Source organism: Garra rufa, chromosome 12 (assembly GCF_049309525.1).
Source record: "Garra rufa chromosome 12, GarRuf1.0, whole genome shotgun sequence".
NCBI classification, from domain to species: Eukaryota; Metazoa; Chordata; class Actinopteri; order Cypriniformes; family Cyprinidae; genus Garra; species Garra rufa.
This window is the reverse complement of record NC_133372.1, coordinates 2,461,466-2,483,739: the sequence shown is the minus strand read 5'-3', so window position 1 is coordinate 2,483,739 and position 22,274 is coordinate 2,461,466. Positions and strand designations below refer to the sequence as shown.

Below are 22,274 nucleotides of genomic sequence, written 5' to 3'. Positions count from 1 at the left end.
TATATTTAATAATTTAATTTCTATTGCTTAAAAAATGATTTAGAACTTAAAATGTAACATTACATTTAACCTATAGAATGTGTCTATATTAGAAACTTAGTTTTTAATTAATTTGTTTTTCAATTTTTATGATTTTTTCGTGCTGTAATATTCTCAAATATTATTACAATATAAAATAGCTGTTTTCTATGTGAATATACAGTAAAATGTAATTTGTTTCTGTGATCAAAGCTAATATTTTTGGAGCCAGTGTCTCAATATTACACAATATTTTGCTGTGTTTTGGTGAGCAAGAGAAACTTAAAAAAAAAAACATTAAAGATCTTTCTGTTCAAAAACTTTTGACTGGTAGTCGTACAAATAATACATAAATAAATTATATATATATAAAAATAATAAGTATTTACATTTAATTATATATTTAAGTTTATCAAATATTCTGTATATCATGTCTCTAACCAGTGGTATTTTAGAAACTTAGTTTTTAATTAATTAGTTTTTACATTTTAATGTTTTTTAGTGCTGTAATATTATGAAATATTATTATTACAATTTTAAATAGTTGTCTTCTATGTGAATATACAGTAAAATGTCATTTATTCCTGTGATCAAAGCTGAATTTTCAGCATCATTACGCCAGTCTTCAGTGTCACATTTCTGTCTAATATTTTCAGAGCCAGTGTCTCTTGTTCCTGTATTGTGTCTAAACATCCTGTGAGTGAGTCCCATTATCTGTGCGGGACAGTAATGATGGTCTGTCAGAAGTAATAAAGTGAGCGTCCGGTCGGAGCAGGTGTCTGCGGGTCTCAGCGAGGCCTGAGCTTTGACTCTTTTGTGTGTGTGTGACTGTGTGTGTGTGTGTGTGTGTGTGTGTGTGTGTGTGTGTGTGTGTGTGTGTGTGTGTGTGTGTGTGTGTGTGTGTGTGTGTGTGTGTGTGTGAGAGAGAATGCTGCTCATTGTTGAAGCGGCGGGTCGGGTCATTAATCTACAGCAGTGTCTGCAGGAGAAGGACAGGAGGAAAGGTGGTTAGTGGTTCCTGATGCCTGCGGCGCTGCTCCGCTGAGGCTGGCATCTTCATTTTACGCTCCTTTGGCTTGATTGGGACAGTGTTTTCCAGCTGTGGCCGTTTCTCTGTGTCCTGTCGGGCCAAAGGGTGCGTGAGGATCGAAGATGTGTGGCTTTATTTCAGCATCTCTACTGAGGAAAATGACTCACGCCAGTGTTCTACCTTTACCAGACTGGAGCACAACAGCATTAAACAGTGTTGAGGGTAACGCATTACAAGCAAAGCAAGTGATTTAATAATATTACTTTTTCCAAGTAACTAGTGAAGTAATGCATTGCTTTTTCATTGACAAGACTTTTTCAAATAAGTACCGCCAGTTATTTTTTCCCCCATTTATTGATTAAAAGCTCTCCTTTGTTGAGAGGAATCCTGAGTAAGATGTTACTTTAGTTCTAGAATAAATGTGAACATGCATTAATTCATCTCACTCACTAAAAAACAGATACAGTGTTCTTCAAAATGAATAAAAACAGTGAAATTCAACTCAAACCTGATATAATTAAATGTTAAATAATACAAATATCCTTTATGTATTTAATCCCATTTTATGAACCGATGTCTTTACTGCTGACCTTCGGTGGTCCAGTTCATCCATACTAATAAGCAAAAATTACTCAAGATTATCTAACATTTGTTTTCCTTTTTATTGCTGAAGAGTTGACATTTTTTCTTCTGTGGTCTACTGTACAGACGTCAATTTACTTTTCTCTAAGCCTGAGGCTTTTGGTGTGAAAAGGCTTTTACATTTGACAAAAATAGAACTTTTTATATTAAATACAAACAAGCAAGCCCTGCCCAGATTTAAAAGGTAACACAAAAGTAATGTAAAGCATTACTTTCCATAAAAAAGTAACTCAGTAATGTAATGAGTTACTTTTTTAGGGAGTAACTTAATATTGTAATGTATTACTTTTAAAAGTAACTTTCCCCAACACTGGCGTTAAACTCCAGCTCAGCGCTCAGGCACTGGCTGATTAAAATATATATCTAATGTAGAGTAAGTTTAAGTTTACTGCATTACTTTGTGATAATGTAATAGCCTTAAAGTCATTCAAATAATACTGTAAAATAACAAATGCTACTTTGAGTGAGATTAGAAATTTTAGTTTGTAAATACACTACCAGTCAAAAGTTTTTGAACAGTAAAATTGTTCATGTTTTTTTAAAGACGTCTCTTCTGCTCACCAAGCCTGCATTTATTGAAAAAACTGATATATTTTTTACAAATTAAAATAACTGTTTTCTAGTTGAATATATTTTAAAATGTAATTACTTTGAATTTGATTTGATTTGAAATGTGAATTTTTAGCATCTTTAGTCCAGTCACAGCATCCTTCAGAAATCATTCTAATATTCTGATTTGCTGCTAAAAAACATTTATTATTATTATTATTATTATGTTGAAAACAGCTGGGTAGAATTTTTAGTTTTTATTTCATCAAATAATCCTGCAAAAAAAAACTGTGCTCAACTGTTTTAAATATTGATAATAAAAATGTTTCTCGAAAAGCAAATCAGAATATTAGAATGATTTCTGAAGGATCATGTGACACTGAAGACTGGAGTAATGATGCTGAAAATTCAGCTTCAATCACAGGAATAAATTATATTTTAAAAATATTCAGATAGAAAGCAGTTATTTTAAATAGTAAAAATATTTATCACAATATTACTGCTTTTGCTGTATTTAGGATCAAATAAATGCAGGCTTCTTTGAAAAACATTAAACATCTTATTGTTTAAAAATGTTTGACTGGTAGTGTAAATGTACAAAAATAAAATAAAACATAATTAAATATTAAAAAAAATAAAAATTGTATTATATCTTCAAAAATAATTTAGAACTTATAACATATATCATGTGTCTCTAACCAGTGTTATTTTAGTATCACTGAGATACTATTATAATTTTTAGTAATAGTTTAAATTAATTGTTAATGTTTATGCTTTCTCCTTTAATTTGAATTAAGTTTTAATACTTTTTTTAATACTAGTTTTTTTTTTCAGTTTCAGTTATTATAGTACTTCAAGTTAAAATGAAAAAGGGAAATGTTTTCTTCTCAACTGGCTGAAGTAAATAATAATAAATAGTAATATAAAATAGTAATAAGTTTAGGTTTTTAAGTCTGGTTTTATTTCATTTTAGTTCGTGTTTGTTTGCTTATTTCAAGTAAGTCATTTCTCCTCAGTTGGCTGGCAAGAGTATAATCAGTTTGGGTTTTTAAGAATGATGTTTAAGGAATTACACACTTTTTTACTTATTTCTTACATACAGTATATATATATATATATTATTTTTTATTTATTTTTTACAGAATCAGATTTGCAATCTATAATGTTGTAACTGTGACTATAGTGTGTGCTGCTTATAGAATAAGTCAAACTACAGTCAGGAGAGGTGAACATCACATGAACGCTTGAATTGATGAAGGACGTTTATTATGGAAATCAGCGCTTGTTGACGTGACTTTTTTTTGTCCTCTGCAGAACTTGCTGGTGAATCACGGATGAAGATGATGTTTGGTGCTGATGAAGAGGAGCAGCATTAGAGGATGTGTGTGTGTGTGTGTGTGTGTGTGTGTGTGTGTGTGCGCGCGCTATGAGGATTGTGTTGGTTTGTTGAGCTGATCTTCATTTACTGTGAGCAAATAAAGTCTCCTGAGCGGTCTGTTTCTCTCTTCAGTCTCTCATTACTCTGTTAGCTTTCCAAACAGTGAAGATGAAGAGTGTTTCTCAGTCTGAAACTGTGTTTTCTGAGGATCTGCACAGATGAATATGATGGAACTGCACCAATATGGAGACAAAAAGCATCTTTGTGCACTGCTGTGTTCTGAGGAAATGCATTTTCTGCAAGGAACGTTTTAATCTCCAGTATTTCAGTACAGTTTGTGCATTTCTGAACATAACCAGTCAATTTTTCTTTTTCTTTTTTTTATTGAGATTTATACATCATCTGAATAAATAAGCTTTCCATTGATGTATGGTTTGTTAGGACAGGACAATATTTGGCCAAGAAACAACTATTTGAAAATCTGGAATCTGAGGGTGCAAAAAAATCTAAATATTGAGAAAATCACTTTTAAAGATCTTAGCAATACTAATCAAAAATTGTGTTTTAATATTGCAGAAAATTTACAAAATATCTTCATGGAACATGATCTTTACTTAATATCCTAATGATTTTTGGAATAAACGAAAAATCGATAATTTTTACCCATACGATGCATTTTTGGCTGTTGCTACAAATATACCTGTGCTACTTTTTTTTTTTTTTTTTTTGATCCAGGGTCACATATTTCACTATACTTGACGCATTTTTTAAACACATAAATGTCTGATATTTCAGACAAATATTTCAGTATAGTTCATTCTAATTCTAACTCTAATATTCTGATTTGCTGGCCAAAAAAAAACATTTATTATTATTAGTAGTAGTAGTTGTAGTAGTATGTTAAAGTAATAATCTACAGATGAGTTGATTTTTTTTCAGGATGATCAGTAAGTTTGGAAAAACAGCATTTATCTGAAATAAAACTCTTTTGTAACACTATAAATGTCTTTGTCATCACTTTTGATCCATTTAAAGCATCCTTGATAAATCAAAGTTTAATTTCTATAATTTCCTTTCTCTCACATGCATAAGCTTTTTATTTCACACAAATGCTGATCTTTGGATCTTTTAATTCATCAAAGAATCCTGAAAAAATACTCAACTGTTTTAAATATTGAAAATCAGAAATGTTTCTCGAACAGCAAATATTAGAACAATTTCTGAAGGATCAAGTGACACTGAAGACTGGAGCAATGATGCTGAAAATGTATCTTTGATCACAGAAATAAATGACATTTTTAAATCTATTCAAATAGAAAGCAGTTACTTTAAATAGTAAAAATATGTCACAGTATTACTGCTTTTGCTGTACTTTGGATCAAATAAATGCAGGCTTAGTGAGCAGAAGAGACTTCTTTAAAAACTAAAAAACTTTTGACTAATAATGTAGTTTTTTCTTTTCTTTTCTTTTTTTTTTTTAAATAACATTTAATTGACATAAAGATCATGTAACATTCTTTGCATCATAGATTTACTTTGAAAAATGTCTCCATGGGTTGGTTTTCATACTTTGACTCACTTTTTGTGACAGGTTTGATTTCTGAGATGAATATGAGTCTGTGAAATACATCACATGCGTGTTCTGTGATAATTGAGTGTTTCATGAAGTTCAGAAATAGAGGCGAGAGGTGGAATCAGTGTCTGTTTCCTCGGGGATCAATAACAGAGCTCTCATCACTGGAGTGGCGTGTGACTTGATTTCCATGCGTCTCTGGCACAGACTCTCGCTGTGTTCACGAGGAGCGGACGCTGGCCTGTGTGCTTGTAGTCATGGTAACGCTGGTGGAGACGGATGGAGATAACAGGTTGGAAAATGGAATCAGGCGTCCTCTGTGTTCCGTATTGATCTCCCATCGCTGAAAGACACTGTTAAACACGGATTCAAACCAAATACAGTTTGCTCGTGTGACTGAACATATGACAGCGCTTTATTATGTTTGCCGAGCACATATTAAAATAATACCAGGATATGAAAACCGCCGTCTTGTTTGAAGTAGAATATTATATGATATGAAGATGGTCTGACTTCAGGGTCAAAAACACTGAGCTCAAATCAAAGAAAGACTAGGCTTTTCCTTGGCAAATGCGGCCATTTGTGCCGATAGAAATATGATATATTACCAGGAAGGAATGCACAAGTCTCTTCTGCTCACTAAGCCTGCTTTTATTTGAAAATTGTGAAATATTTTTTCAATATAAAATAACTGTTTTCTGTTTGAATATGTTTTAAAATGTAATTTATTATTGTGATTTTAAAGCTGATTTTTTAGCATCATTACTCTTCAGTCTCACGTGATCCTTTAGAAATCATTCTAATATTCTGTTTTGCTGCGCAAAAAAAAAAAAAACATTTATTATGTTGAAAACAACTGAGTAGAATTCTTTCAGGTTGAATAGAAATTTATCTGAAATTGAAATCTTTTATAAATTCCTTTATCATCACTTTTGATCAATTTACTGCATCCTTGCTAAATAAAATGATTAATTTCTTAACCAAAAACTATTATACTGACTCAAAACTTTTGCATGGAAAATTGTACTAAACTGTTTTAAATATTGATAATAATAATAATAATAATAATAATAATAATAATAATAATAAAAGTTTTTTGAGCAACAAATCAGCATATTACAACGATTTCAGCAGAATCATGTGACACTGAAGACTGGAGTAATGATGATAAAAAATTCAGCTTTGATCACAGGAATACATTAAATTTACAATATATTCAAATAGAAAACAGTTATTTTAAATAGTAAAAATATTTTAAAAATGTACTGTTTTTGCTGCATTTTTGGGGGGCAAAAAGTATTAAAATTTGCAAAAATATTATACAATGTGAAGATTTTTGCTTGGTTTACCTTGTTATTCCAAGGATTTCTAAACTATTTCTAAAGTCAGTAAACACCCTTTTAGTTAAAATATTACATTTTTTTATTTTTAGATTTTATTGTATTACTAGTTTTGTCTGGGTTTATTAATTTACATATGGCTATATCATTTTTTTTTTAACTTTAATTTAAGTTTAAGTTTTAGTACATCAGTTTTAACTAAATGCAAATGAGAAATGTTTATCTGAAATAAAATTAGTATTTTTTTTTCAGTTAATCCTTTTTATTTGATTTTAATTTTTTTTATTGTTATCACATGCAGGTAAACAAAATAAATATTTTTAATATTTTTTTTAGTTAACATATTATTTTAATTATTTTCATTTTAAAAATATTTATCTATTTAAATTTTTTTAATTTATCATTTAAATAATTATTCGCTTTTCATCAATCCCAGTTTGGAAAACCCTGATTTATTCAAATGATATGGATGTACTGTGACATGCTTCAAATAATGTAATGCTTAATGTTTAATAACTCGTGCTACATTTCGAGGAAAGTTTGTAATTGGAGGTAAAAGTCTAAAAATACACTTTTATAAAAATATAAATGTGACCCTGGATCACAAAACCAGTCATAAATAGGCTTTCTATTAGTGTGTGGTTTGTTAGAACAATATTTGGCTGAGATACAATTATTTGAAAATCTGAAATCTGAGGGTGCAAAAAAATCTAAATATTGATAAAATCACCTTTAAAGTTTCCAAATGAAGTTCTTAGCAATGCATAATACTAATCAAAAATTACATTTTAATATATTTACAGTAGGAAATGTACAAACTATCTTTATTTTATATCCTATTGATTTTTGGTATAAAAGAAAAATTTATAATTTTGATCCAAACAATGTATTGTTGGCTATTGCTACAAATATACCCGTGCTACTTAAGACTGGTTTTGCAAACCGGGTTCGCAAATATGTATACAAAAGGTAAAGTAAATTTACAAAGCAAACAATGAGCATATGAGTTTGAGAATATATTATTGTTTCACAGCATCAGTTTCTTCAAAAATAACTGATGTTCACTTGAAAATCTTATATATCAACTGTATCTGCATTTAAATGCCATACGGATTAAACATTGATAGACATCATATGTGACATTTAAGGAAGACATCAGTTCTGCTGGAGATATTCATATATCACACATCTTTTTCCTCATCTGAAATATCACGGGAGCAGAGCCTTTATTGTGTGACTCTCCGTATCACAAGTAAAATTGTCAAATCAGAAAGTTTTAATTTCATTTACTATGGAATTTTCACTCTAATGTATTACACTTTGCATATATCACGAGCAGAGAGTAAGCTCTTCCCTCTGAGGATAAAACTTCATTCACAGCCCGAAGCTCAGAAACAGACGCAAAGTGAACAAATGCAAATGAGTTGAATGAAAGTTTCTCCACAGCAGGTGCAAAATGCCTTCAAACCATGAGAAAATGCAAAAACTGAGCTGTTGCAGATTCACACACACACACACACACACACACACACACACACACACACACACACACACACACACACACACACAGCGACAGATGAGTGTCTGTAAATCTGTAAATCTCTCAATAAGCGTCTGTCAGAAGGGTTGGTGTGTGTCTGTGTGCATTTTCATTTCTAAGCACACGTTCACCATTAAGCCATTAGAAAATCAAATTCCTCTGATGGCTTCTAAAAGTCAATGTAATGATCCAGATTTCCTCCTGAAAGCGAGATTGGCTTTTTACTTTCTTTCAGTCTTCGTTTTAAACACTTTAACACTTTTTTTTAACTCCGTGTGTGTGATGGAATCTCATTTCACAGCTCATTTAACACTCTCGGAAGCATATTCATGAAAATAAAGCCTCTCCGCCGTCATTTCCATTGAGCTCTGTGTTCTGCGCTCATTATGACGCTGTTTACTTGCTTTGGTATAATGTCAAATAATTGGCTCCGACTCGTTGCGGTAACGAGTGTTTGATGGTGAAGAGTTGAGCTGATGCACTACTGGAGGAAAACACCGTTTGAGTTTAGCTCAACTGTAATCTGCAGGAAATATTCGGCTTAATCACAGTTTGCCAGATAATAATGCAGATGCCAAACCGCAACATGCTCTCATGCCAACAAACATTATCTGATTATGATTATTACAGACAGTCTGTCATTATCTTATTATCTCTCTAACAGTTTACTTCATACAAACTGTAAAGCATCACTCAAATAAGGATGAAAAAAAGAGCATTAAAATGCAGGTTAAAGGCTGTTTCTGCTCAAGAATGAGAAGTAAAATTGAAAAAAGTAAGAATATGTGTGTTTTTAAATGTGCAGCAGCTGTTAAATTCAGCTCACAATCAGTGGCAAGAGATCACAGAACCTTTAATGCACAGCAAACACCATTATTCATTTTAAAGTGCCTTACTGTATAGAAATAAATCTTACTTTAATCAGGTTGACTACAACTATGATTATAAAACAGATGTTCTGAATGTAATTTCTGATTGATTATGCCACAGTAAATGCCGTATAATGCAGGAAAAATGCTTTTAAAAAATCTGTGACGCACATGTTTAACAACCTGCAGTTTGGTTAATAAACTGTTTTACTTAAAATAAATAATAAATATTTTTAAAATGGACTTATAACAAAAAGGGGCGGGATTCACATAAAGTGAACTGTTAGTCTTTCTGGAATCACCAAATGATGTGTGTGTACCTACTTAATCATATTTTGGGGGACAAATTTGTGCATAAAAGTGAGCAAAATCTCCAAAAAACCTCTCTTTGGGGACGTCCTCGTTTGTAAACCTGGTATAAAAATGTGAATGTGTGTGTGTTCCTACTTAACCATATTTTGGGGGCAAATTTGTTCCACAAAGTTGTATGATTATTTTTTCATAACCATATGAAAAAACCCTACAAAATCACCAAAAACAGCACTTTTGGGACATCCTGATTTGTAAAACTGTTTTTTAAAAAGTAAACAAGGCTTTTTGAAATTGTAAAAATGCATAGTTTTCAGTGAGAGGTAGTGTTAAGGTTAGGGGTATGTTTAGGTTAGAAAATGTATAACTTTCTGTATCTAAAAACAATAGAAGCCTATAGTATCCCCATTTAGATAGCTTAGTAAAAATGTGTGTGTACCTACTTAACCACACTTTGGTGACAAATTTGAGCCAAGAAAAACCTGACAAAATCACCCAAAAAACTCACTTTGGGGACATACTTATTTGTAAAACTGGTTCAATAATAAAGTAAACAAAGTTCTTTTTTGAAATTGTAAAAATGCCTAGTTTTCTGTGAGAGGTAGGCAGATTTAGGTTAGAAAATGTATAACTATCAGTATTTAAAAACAATGGAAGTTTATATAATGTCCCCATTTAGATAGCTTTGTAAAAGTGTGTGTGTGTGTGTGTGTGTAGCTACTTAACCATATTTTGGGGACAAATTTGTACCAAAAAGTAAGCAAAACCTGACAAAATCACCCAAAAACCTGCCTTTGGGGATGACCTCATTTGTAAAACTGGTATAAAAAAACATTTTTAGAAGTTTTCTGTGAGAGGTAGTGTTAGTGTAAAGTTTTTTGAAATGGTAAAAATGCATACTTAACCATATGTTTGGACAAATTTGTACCCAAAAGTGAGCAAAACTTGAAAACATAGCCAAAAACCCTCTATTTGGGGATGTCCATTTGATAAAAAACAAAGTTTTTTTTTTGAAATGGTAAAAATGCATAAAGTTTTCTGTGAGAGGTAGTGTTAGGGTAAGAGGTTTAGATTAGAAAATGTAAAACTATCTGTATATAAAACAATAGAAGTCTATATAATGTCCCCATTTAGATAGTTAAGTAAACATGGACAAAAGGTGTGTGTGTATATGCGTGTGTCTTTCAGTCACCACAAATACAAATGTGGTTAAATGCTTTTTACAAATGCTGGCAATTATTCAAAGTCTGCAGACAATAAGGTCAAAGGTCAATGCTAATTTACTGTGATGTCACAGATCAATAGAGGTCTTGAACTCCAGTCCTCCCTGTCCATTAATAAGAACCAGAACATTCCAATAATGAAAGTCTATGGGATTTTTTGGGATTGTTATTTGACTGTTACAGGTAAACCATTAATCCACTGGTTTTCCATACGCCTATATGGCCTCTTTTTCCTGGATATGTCGTGTCTGGGATTTCTAAATGACCTAAAATTCCCAGGTTTTGGCATTGTTTTCCTACTTATGGTCTCTCTACAGTCCTTATATATTATATGTGACCCTGTGACACAAAACCAGTTCTAAGTAGTGCAGGTTTATTTGTAGCATATAGCCAAAAATACATTGTTTGGGTCAAAATGATACATTTTTCTTTTATGCCAAAAATCATTAGGATATTAAGTAAAGATCATGTTCCAGGAATATATTTTGTAAATTTCCTACCGTAAATATATCAAAACTTATTTTTTTTATTAGTAATATGCATTGCTAAAAAAGTGAATTTGGACAACTTCAAAGGTGATTTTCTCAATATTTAGATTTTTTGCACCCTCAGATTTCATCTTTCAAATAGTTGTATCTCGGCCAAATATTATCCTATCCTGACAAACCATAAATCAATGGAAAGCTCATGTTTTCAGCCACAAATAAGGTTTTGGTTTTGTGGTCCAGGTTCACATGTACAGGTTTTCAGATTGCTTTGACGGTTCTCTGTAGATCCCGCCTTCTCACATGCCACGATTGTTCGATTATGTACAATTCCTCCACGCTATTGGTCAAAGCACTTTTCAGTCATTATCTTCAACAACTATGAAAACAATAGGAAACCAAAGTCCAAAACCAGACATTTTAGGCAAATTAGAAATCCTGGAAAAAGAAGATGTTTGCTCAGTCACCCTAGAAAAAATAAAGCACACTAAGTCTGAACAGACTGAAATACTGTGCAGCATATTTATGCTAATATTTAATTGTTCACAGCTTAAAACCTCTAAAAGCAAAAGTTTGTAGACTGTTTCTTGACAAAGCAGTAAAGCATATAAGTAAACAGAAATGCATCAGTTATAGCTGAGGAAAAGAAACTTGTGATGTTGCACACGTATGTGAAAACGCTTCCTGCAGCCGTACGGTGGCCTGAGGGCACCATTTGAGATTGAGTGTCATTTCACATGAAGAGCTGTGAGGAGATGAGAAGCGTGGAAAACAGGTTTACCTGAGACTCCCAGCTGTGTGTGTGTGAGTGCCTGGTGTAAGATAACAATACATAAAAACATCCTATAGTATGTGTTTGCATTGAAGAGTTTGCCTTCAAACAGACAATATTTGAATATTCCAGTAATAATTGAGCATTTCACCCCAGGCCTCTGTGTGTTTGCTTTCATCTGGCTCTTTCGTGCTCCTGATTAAACCGCCTCAGGACTGTTAAACACAGAAACCAGATCTCCGTTGTGCTTTTACAGCTTTAGACAGTTATTGGAGGATCAGCTCCACACCTCCAGGTGTAAACAGATGCCGTTCTCAACTCTGAACCCCAGGTAGAGCTCATCTCGCTGGAGTAAGCGGCCTGTGAGGAAATCACTCACCTCGTCCTCAAATACTTCTCTGAGGAGCGGCTGTGAGGTATGGAAGATCATTAAAAGCGCACAGACAGTGACTGATTGGTGTTAAATGTGTGTGATGCTGCTCTGTGCTCCTCTCTGGATTGTATTTCTGTCACCGTTATATGACAGAGATGAATGGCTCTGATGGTTTGTTTGTGGAGGAGCGAGTGTGTGTTTGGAGAAGACTAAAGTGAGTCACTGGATGTGATGTCTTGGCAAGCAGGAGATAAGTGATAATGAGCAAAGCTTGTGTGTGTGACATTTATATGTTTGAAACATGCATTTGTATTAAAATCATATACAGTATTTGTGAAAAGTTTGGAAACATTAATAAAAAAAAACATTACATTTTTAATGAAGTCTGAAGTCAACAAGGCTAAATTAATGTGCTTAAAAATACAGTAAAAACAGTAAAATTGTGAAATATTATTACAATTTCAAATAAATGTTTTCTATGTGAATGTATTGTAAACTGTAATTTATTTTTGTGATCAAAGCTGCATTTTTAGCATCATTACTCCAGTCTTCAGTGTCACATGATCCTTCAGAAATCATTCTAATGTTCTGATTTGCCACTCAAGAAACATTTCTGATTATTATCAGTGTTGTCATGTGACAATCATGTGACACTGAAGGCTTGAGTAATGATGCTGAAAATTCAATTTTACATCACAGGAGTAAATTACATTTTAAAATCTATTCAAATAGAAAATAGTTATTCCAGATTGTAATAAAATTTCAAAATATTGCCGTTTTTACTGTATTTTTGATCAAATAATTGCAGCCTCGGTGAGCAGAAGCGACTTTATTAAAAACATTTAGAAAGCATAATGCTTTTCAAACTTTTACCAAGTGCTGCATATTATTACATTTAATAAATTAGCTTTATTTTATGGATAATGGTGGGTGAACAAAATGCCTTGTTTTGCTTCAGGACCCATATTTTCACGAAATATAAAAAACAAGCAAAAAATGTATTCATATTAGTATTACTGTTTTTTTTTTTAGGATGAGGACATCATGCAACAATGGCATGTGTCTAACTTGATGAGCTTCTAACAGTTGGTCCTAAAATACTGTAGAGTTTGATTGGACATGCAATCTTTGACATCAGCAGCAAATTAAATAGGAGCTGGGGAAGTGTTCCTCCTGTTTCAAAGTTGATAGGTCTGTTTATACATTGGTCAAAAAACCAGTGACTCTTTTTGTAAGTTATACAGTTGTGCCAGACTTGATGAGTGAGTTATCTGATTCATTCATTCATCCAGTTTGTTCAAAATATGTATTCATTCTGTAAAGAATCTCACATGGAGTCGTTGAATCTCTCACTCAACCTAGTCAAAAATGCTGGAATGCCCATTTAAAGTAAGATAGCATTATGTGTCATTTAGGGCTTAAATCTGAAAATGATGACAGTACAATAACAGATGGAAGTGGAAAATATCTAACTTCAAATAATATCACACAGATATGTCACAAACTTGTCAAGCAGTGATGAGAAGCCAAATATTGCACTCAGACTGATGAAATGTGGTTTTTAAGTCCCAGCTGTGCGCTCGTTCTCATGGTGCTAAACATCTGTGGATTTGTGTACTGAAGTGACATGAAGTTCACACAAACAAACAAGCAAACAAACAACTACAGCGCAGCAGATTTTGCAGAGCTGCAGGAAAAAAGTGTTTGCTTTATTCTAAAATAGGAAAAATAGTCGTAATAAAAACTTTTAACTGCTACTGAACATTTGAACCCTTCTTAAGAAGCAGAAAAAATAATGGCCTGGCTCAAAAAACACTCATGAATACTTTGCACATGTTTTAACAAATGAGCAGAAGATGCTAAGCAATATTCAGCATGTCTAACTGATCCCAGAGCAACTACAAACATCAACATATCTTTGTTTTCTGTTTAGTATTCACATTCACTGAGTGCAGCTCCTCAGAGATCTGATCCTTAAAAAACATCCATCAAAGTCTGACCCGTAAGATCAAATGTGGTCAGAGAATCAACCATCAGGTCATATCCTAAACGAAAAGCTATTCTGGTTTATGGTTTTACCAAAAATACTGCTGTTATTAAAGGTAAAAGGTTATATTTCACTCAGATAAGTTGAGATCAGGGTTATTTATATTGAAAACCATCATTATTGAAGAAAGAGGTCATCTTAGGTTTTTTGTAAAACTTAGCTTTCCAACTTATTATCTTCTTTTTAAATGTTCATCTGTAGGAGTTGACCTTCTGATTTGATTCCTGAAATGAGTATATAGACACATTGTGTACTTTACAGATCACGTTTTAAACATGTATAGTCATTATTGAAACCGCCAACTTCCGCTTTGTATGGCACAGTTGCAGTGTGCAATTATGCAAGTATGCATTTTATAAGACTTATGAGAGGTTAAAGAATGGCTGTTGTCATTGTTGTGATCAGTTGTTCCTGCTTTCAGATCTGCTTTAACAACATGTACATTTTTCTTTCAGCTTTTGATACGAGCTGTTCATTGCCATCAGTTGTCAATGGACTAGTCTGAACTGGATTTGATTGCACATAAAATTGTAAGCACCAAACTGCAGAAAAATATCTAAGTGAATCATCAGCTGTGGTTTGAATTGAAGAACCACTGAACATGTCTTCTACTTTCACGTGACTTCCACATAGCTGGTTTTAACTGGCTTTGAAATCTGAGAAAGATCTTTTAATCAGTGAAAATGAGACGGCATAAATTAGAAATGTTCATTTGTTTCAAAGCTGTTTCGTCTTCTGTTCTGCAGTCATGGTCTGGCATACTAAAAGAGGGATTAAATTGAGTTAAAATAGAGTCATATTCAATAATGAGGACTGATTTATTGAATTAAGATGAATTCATGATGTTTCACAAATGCTATAATTGTCTCACTATGGGTTTATGGAAGTAACAAGAACTGTGGCCTTACACAACGTCAGTGGTCAGGAAAAACCAAAGCTCAATGGGAAACCCCATCATCTGCTTAAAAAAACTGTGGCATTGTACACAACAGCAGTCATTCTCAGAAAAGCAGCTGTTTTAAAGAAAAAGGTTCAGCAAAAACCATCCCAGATATAGTTTCAAAACATGTACTCTTAAAAATAAAGGTGCTTTAAAAGGTTCTTCACAGTGATGCCATAGAAGAACCATTTTTGGTTCCACAAAGAACCATTCAGTCAAATGTTCTTTAAAGAACTTTCTCTTTTATAATTTGAAGAACCTTCTTTTGCCACAAAGAACCTTTTGTGAAACAGAAAGATTCTTCAGATGTTAAAGGTTCTTTATGGAACCATTTAGGCAAAATGGTTCTTCTATTGCATCGTGAAGCACCTTTATTTTTAAGAGTGTAAGACTCAGATTCAGATGTTACTCAAGAATACAAAAGTTCAGAAACAAAACCTCACACTATGACTCCAAAAATAGATAAACTTAATATGAGCAGCTGTAGCTGCGATCAAAAGCTCTGTAACTCGAGTGGAGGATGTTGTCTCCTCAGCTGAGCTGATGGAATTAGATGTGATTATATAGTCTCGTAGGAATCCATCCATAGATTCACATTCAGTGACTGAGGTTTAAATGTCTCAGCCAACATAACAGCTATTCACAACTGTGTGTGTATGAATGTGGTAAACTTTATAAGGTCTTTTATAGGGTATGAGACAATTACACGGTCAAACAAGTGCCTTGGACTCTTTCACAAGCTCAACTCCAGCCATAATGCAAAGGTCGTAAACATTTAAGTGTCCAAGGTCAAAGCCAAAATAGTCAATTCAAATTCCAGCGAGACAAGAGGCCGAATGTAATCTGAAACCAAGAACGCAAGCGCAACTGCCCTCAAACGAGAAAAGAAAGCTTCATCTCGCAGTGTTGCCATACATGACTTCACGGTGCATATAGACATATGCAAAGTATTTAACAGGTGAAATCACAAGAAACAGGTGTGTGCAAAACAGGTGAAAAGAGCATCACTTCAAAAATGTTTCAGAAAATGGTGGAGAAACTTTGGTGCACTGACATTCTGATTAATTTGCTTTTGCACACATAATTTCAACAACAAACACATCAGCTCAGTAGATTGGTCATTTGCAAGCTGAAATGTAATTAAGATCTGGTTTAGAAGTATCCAAAATCATTTAAACAGCAATTTTAGGGGAACAATCATTCTTGTCAACTAATACAAATAGTCTAATTACTTCTTTCTAACATCTGTTGGTCCCAGGATTTTGTACACTCTGAAAATAAAGATTTTAAAAGGGATTTTTGAACCATTTTTGGATTGTTCTTCAACAGTTCTAAAGAACCATAGATGTCAGTAAATATTTTTTTTAAGAGTGTAAATCAGTGGATAAAAACATGGATCAGCAGTTAAAAGTCCAGTATGACTGGTTGGTCAGGTGGAAATGTTTTTGTTTCATTGAATATGAAGGGTTTCAGGTTGCATTCAGGTATTGTAACTTTTTTATTTTTTATTTGAATGAACCAAAATGGTTTCAATTTCAAAAGTCATGTTTTTTATTGTTATCATGTTTTGATTGTGTTGTATTGTTTTAGTTACACTCTTAAAAATAAAGGTGCTTTAAAAGGTTCTTCACAGCGATGCCATAGAAGAACCGTTTTTGGTTCCACAAAGAACCATTCAGTCAAAGCTTCTTTAAAGAACCATGTCTTTCTTACCTTCTTAATAATCTGAAGAACCTTCTTTTGCAACAAAGAACCTTTTGTGAAACAGGAAGGTTCTTCAGATGTTAAAGTTTCTTTATGGAACCATTTAGACAAAAAAGGTTCTTCTAAGGCATTGTGAAGCACCTATATTTTTAAGAGTGTAGCTGTATTTTTAAATTATTTTTACTTAATTAAAATAACCTAACTGCAGTTTGATCAGTGTCGCCAAGTCCATGGTTTTCCTGCAGAATTGGGCTGCTTTCATACTGTTGCTATGGGTTGTTTTTTTATGTCCGCAGATTAAAGCGAGACCAATAAAGTAATATTTACCCCATGGAATGCTAATTTTACCAGAGGAACCCCTCTAGAAAATGTGTATTTTACCCCCTGGGACACAATTTTTGGGCTACTTTTGAGTAGCAATTGGGCAGGTTTTGTTGTGAAAACCTGACAACCCTGAGTTTGGTTGAGATTGATTGAAATGCACAATAAAAAACATGATTTTTGAAAACTTAAAAACTGAGTTTCTGCAAATAAACTTAACACACTGCTCAAAAAAAATAAAGGGAACACTTAAATAACACAATGTAACTCCAAATGTTCCCTTTATTTTTTTTGAGCAGTATATATTGAATTTGCTTTTCATACTTTGAACAGATAGATGAGATATACAGTATATATTATAAAAAGCAATATAGGTCTATACTGTAGTGTAAATCTTAGAGCTGTGTGAGAAAACACACTGCTATTGCTGTCTGCAATGACCACTCAGCAAAACATAAAGTAATTCCAGTGCTGAATGACCACTCTCTCAAACAAACACTGGAAGAACTGAAGATGCTTTCTCTGTATTAGATTTATCCGCGCCTTGAGCTGTTTCATAGAGTGGAGGGGACAAATCGGCCATTGCAACTAAATGATGCTTGTGCCTCCAGTGGTGTTTGTGGATGTCTGTATGACACCTTTGCAAAAACAGAGTTGTTAATCTCCTTATAGCTGCACTCTTTAAGTAGTGGAATGTGTTGGATGGATGGTTGTACGAACATGGTCTGGTGTGTGTGTGTTTGTGTTTTAATAGCTTGTCTAATCTCATCCCAGCGGGGTTGCCAATCCTTGCCATGTGGCTGTGCCACTAACAGGATTCAGAAGAACAGAGGGTGAGCACTTTATTGGGTGATGACCAGTGAGTGAGAGCATGTGCTGAGGTAAATTATATTACAAAATACCAAGTGACCTAAGTGATCAAGTGACCTGAATAAATACATTCACGCAGTATATTAATGTTGTTTTATTAAGTGATTTTCCAATACGAGCGCAATTAACTGAGAGCCAGATGCTGTCCAGATCTGACCTGCATACTAAGATATGTCATTGAGTGATTTCCTTTTCCTGGCCAGTGCAAACTCTTTGATGTGGTTTGGCGAGAAAAGACATGAAAGAAAGACATTAATCATATGCAATGCAATATCAGAGTATCTGTTGGGAGCTTTTGTAGTATAATGCTTTGTTTGTTTTGTGTGAATTATTTATGTTGACAAATACTTATATTTACAAGCTTGCTTGCATTCAGAGGTTTGTGAGTTTGTGGAGTTGGCGTGCGTGAGTGTAAGTGATGTCGCCACCAGCGGATCAATCGACTCTGTGGCCTGAGAGAGCTTTTGTTCTTCTATTCAAGTAATCACATGCACACACCAACACACCAGTCTGTACTTAACTCCATCACATTACTGCTATAGGAATAATTTCCGAGATGTTTGTTTCTGGGATGTTAATGCTTTCAGCACAAGTGTGCTTCCTGTGGTTTCCTGCCACTGATAATACAAAGGGATTGGTTTAATTGCTGGCCTGTAAAGATTTGTGTATCTTTATTTGAAGACAATCTGACAAATTAAGGGTTTGATTTTTTTTGAGAAATGTAATTTACAGTAATTGTAATACTGTTGTGCTACATTGTATACTGTGCTGTGTTAATAAATTCCTCCAAAGTCCAAACTGATTTGTGACTCTGGACCACAAAACATGTCTGACGTAGAACAGGTATATTTGTAACAATAGCCAAAAAACATTGCATAAGCTAAAATGATTGATTTTTCTTTAATGCCAAAAATCATTAGGATATTAAGTAAAGACAAAGACTTTGGTAAAGATCATGTTCCATGAAGATATTTTGTAAATTTCCTTTCATAAATATATCAAAGGTTAATTTTTGATTAGTAATATGCATTGCTAAGACCTTAATTTGGACAACTTTAAAGATGGTTTTTCTAATATTTTTATTTTTTTATTTTTTTTTTGCACCCTCAGATTGCAGATTTTCAAATGGTTGTTTTTTGGTCAAATATTGTATCCTAACAAACCATACACCAATGAAAAGCTTATTTATTCTGCTTTACAGATTATGTATAAATCTCAATTTCAATAAAATTGACCATTATGGTCCAGGGTCACATTTGGTCAATATATACTGTACTTAAGCTTCAGGAAAAAGTCTTTTCATTAAATTGTATTTGTTGAAGTTTCTGTTTAAGTTTACCCAACTGTTTAAAGTTTACCCAAATTATGAATTATGCTTCTGAGAACCCTGGAAATGTGAAAAGGGTCAATCAGGGTCAATTTGCCAAAACATAATTGAGGGGGATCTTGGGGGTTCTAGAGGGTTAGTAGGTTACTGTGCCTGGCCCAAGTCAAGAGACCCCACCAAAGACTATATGTAACCCTGGACCACAGAACCAGTCTTAAGTTGCATGGATATATTTGTAGCAATAGCCAACAATACATTGTATGGGTCAAAATTATAAATTTTTCTTTTGTGCCAAAAATCATTAGGATATTAAGTAAAAATCATGTTCCATAAAGATATTTTGTAAATATCAAAATTTTTGATTAGTAATATGCATTGCTAAAAACTTAATTTGGACAACTTTGAAGGCGATTGTCTCAGTATTTTGATTTTTTTTGCACCCTCAGCTTCCAGATTTTCAAATAGTTGTATCTCTGCCAAATATTGTCCCATCCTAACAAACCATACACCAATGGAAAGCTAATTCAGCGTACATGTGGTGTATAAATCTCAATTTCAAAAAATCGATCCTTATGACTGGTTTTGTGGTCCAGGGTCACATTTGGCCAATAAACTGTACTTAAGCTTCACAAAAACCTTTACTGTCGTGTTTTTACACGCCGCGAGGTGGCGCTCTAGAGCAGCGTCGGGGCGCGCACCTCGCGCGTGATTGATCGTTTCCAGTGCAGTCAGTCCTCTCAATGCTCAGATCGAGGCTTGCTCGCGTTCTGAACACCGAGCCGCATTCCACTCGCGCCACGGAACGGGATATTTCGGCGAGTTTGGGAATTTAACTATGACTAGGACATGCCATCCAAGGATCACTCGAACGTGTAAGTGCCACAAAGGAATTACCTGAACAGTCTACGTTAAAATGCTTAGAAATTTGATTGGAAATCTTCACAGGAGTAGTTTTGTAAAGCAGGATCTTGTAGCCCAGCGCTGCGTTGAGACGAGACTCGTGTAGTGTGTAATTTAAGCATTGCTGTGGTGTTCAAGTGTGGAAACCAGGATTTGGCTTTTACACTATGCGAATACCACGAAATATTCTGTACAAAACTTTAAAAACCTGGCGTTCAGTTGTTTTCGGAAACTGGATTTTGAGGATTGATCACGTTTGGAGACTTTGTAAACACTCGGATCTCTGGTTTGGAAATGTTTTCACACAGTGCTTTTACAAGAGCGTAACCTGGAATGAAAGGCTGTGAATTTATTAGCGATTACATTTCCTCGAACGCTCGGACTGATTGGCAGCGTCAAAGTATCAAGCGTATCGGTTTCGTTTACTTGATCCAGTTTGTATACTTTCCAAACACGTTGTAGAGTTCAACAAACTCGGGTCGCTGTGTCAAAGCATTTAGAAACCGGGTACGAACAACAGCAAGAGGCTTGGTGAGGGATTGTTCAGGTAGGGTTTAGTTCTAAGTTATTCAGAACGATAAGGAACAGACATTCCATAGGCGTTTTGAGCAATTCGCACGTAAATAAAGACGTGGACGTTTCAGGAATGTTGTGTATGAACGCTCAGATTTGAATAGTCTCTTAACCATATGTTGTTAAAGGGCTATTTTTAAACTACCATCCAGGGGCTCCCTCGTCTCAGAGGACCACATGTTGCTTTTGGTAAAAATCGATAGGCTCTAATTGATTTATAAATTGTTAGTCACGGTGTGTTGTTAAAAGGGCGTTAACAGCAGAACTGGTTATGGAAGCTGTTGTTGCGGTGCATCTGAAGGTTCTGCCTGTCCGTCCGTGGGTGTGTATAAGCGCCTACATAGGCTACTATTCATTTTCATTGGGTCTGCATGTATGTGATCCTTTGTAAACCATATATAAACCATTCTAGGACTGTAAGAAGTTGACAGACGTGACCGCATCATCTGCCCCTACACGACCACTGAGCTCGCACAGGGTTTTTAATGATCATGGACTGGTGGGATTGGTTACTGACGGTTCTAAAGGGTTTAAGACATAGACCCTAGTAAAACGATTGGTCTCGACATCTTAGACGACTATTCATGGTCCCTGTCTTTGCCATTGTTATCACGACGTGACGGTTAGGAGCGTGACGGACATTCAGATGGAAATTGGGAATGTGTTTCCTCAGGCGTGAGGAAATCGTTTGTTTAGACTCCCAACACAACCCTAACGGGAATAATCTCACGGTTTGCCTATGAAGAAAAAAGCGACTTACGGCCTCGTGTGTCAGTGAGTTAAAGCCATCTCCCTCTTTTGGACGCATACAGTAAACATTTGTGTAACCGAACCACTTAGCCGTTAGACTGCGGTTGAGGTGACTTTGTTAGGTTACCTCATTATTGTAGTTCCAACGTTAGACCTTTTTGATGTTGTACGTCTGATTTCTCAAATGTTTTAAAATGTGTTATCAAGTTTGTAAGCAATTTCAAAAATACGGACTAGAATACGAACCTGGTGTAGTGTCGAGCAAACTTTACCTCAGAATAAAGACCTGTGACCCTACGAAGTGCGTTTTTACCGTGAAATATCCGTTATACAGATTCGCGCCGGGAGCATTTGTGATGTGTGGAGTTTGGAATGCGAACTGGCCCGCGTGCTGCTGTAGAGCGGCAGATGTGCGCATGCGCGCAGGCTTCCCCTCCTCACTGGCGCGACTGGTTTTACTCAGCACACACAGCAAAACTAATGACCAAGATTAGCTCCTTTACCAAAATAATTTATCTCAGCAAGACAAAAATGATTGGAAATAAATTGCGTGAGCAGGGGAAATAATTACGGAGCGAAGGATACAATTAGGCTTTTGTTTTTGTTATAGATTATTATGAGTGGAGATGTGAAATGAATGTGGCCGAATTTAGGATGTATAATCGTGTGGAGGAGAGAGATAAGATCTTGGCAAAATATTACAGTTTACTTTACTGTGGCGGATCGGTAGTATATGGAAAT

At 34.3% G+C, this 22,274-nt stretch overlaps 1 protein-coding gene across 2 annotated transcripts in view; it reads left to right on the top strand.

The window, feature by feature from the left end:
* Positions 1 to 3,704, top strand: part of chchd6b (coiled-coil-helix-coiled-coil-helix domain containing 6b) — a 35,830-nt gene extending 32,126 nt beyond the window's left edge. For both annotated transcript variants that reach the window (XM_073852471.1, XM_073852470.1), the window contains one exon: positions 3,554 to 3,704. In XM_073852471.1, the coding sequence (XP_073708572.1) occupies positions 3,554 to 3,577 (24 nt within the window). In that variant the 3' untranslated portion in view covers positions 3,578 to 3,704. The remainder of the gene's footprint in view (positions 1 to 3,553) is intronic.
* The last annotated feature ends 18,570 nt before the right edge of the window (positions 3,705 to 22,274 follow it).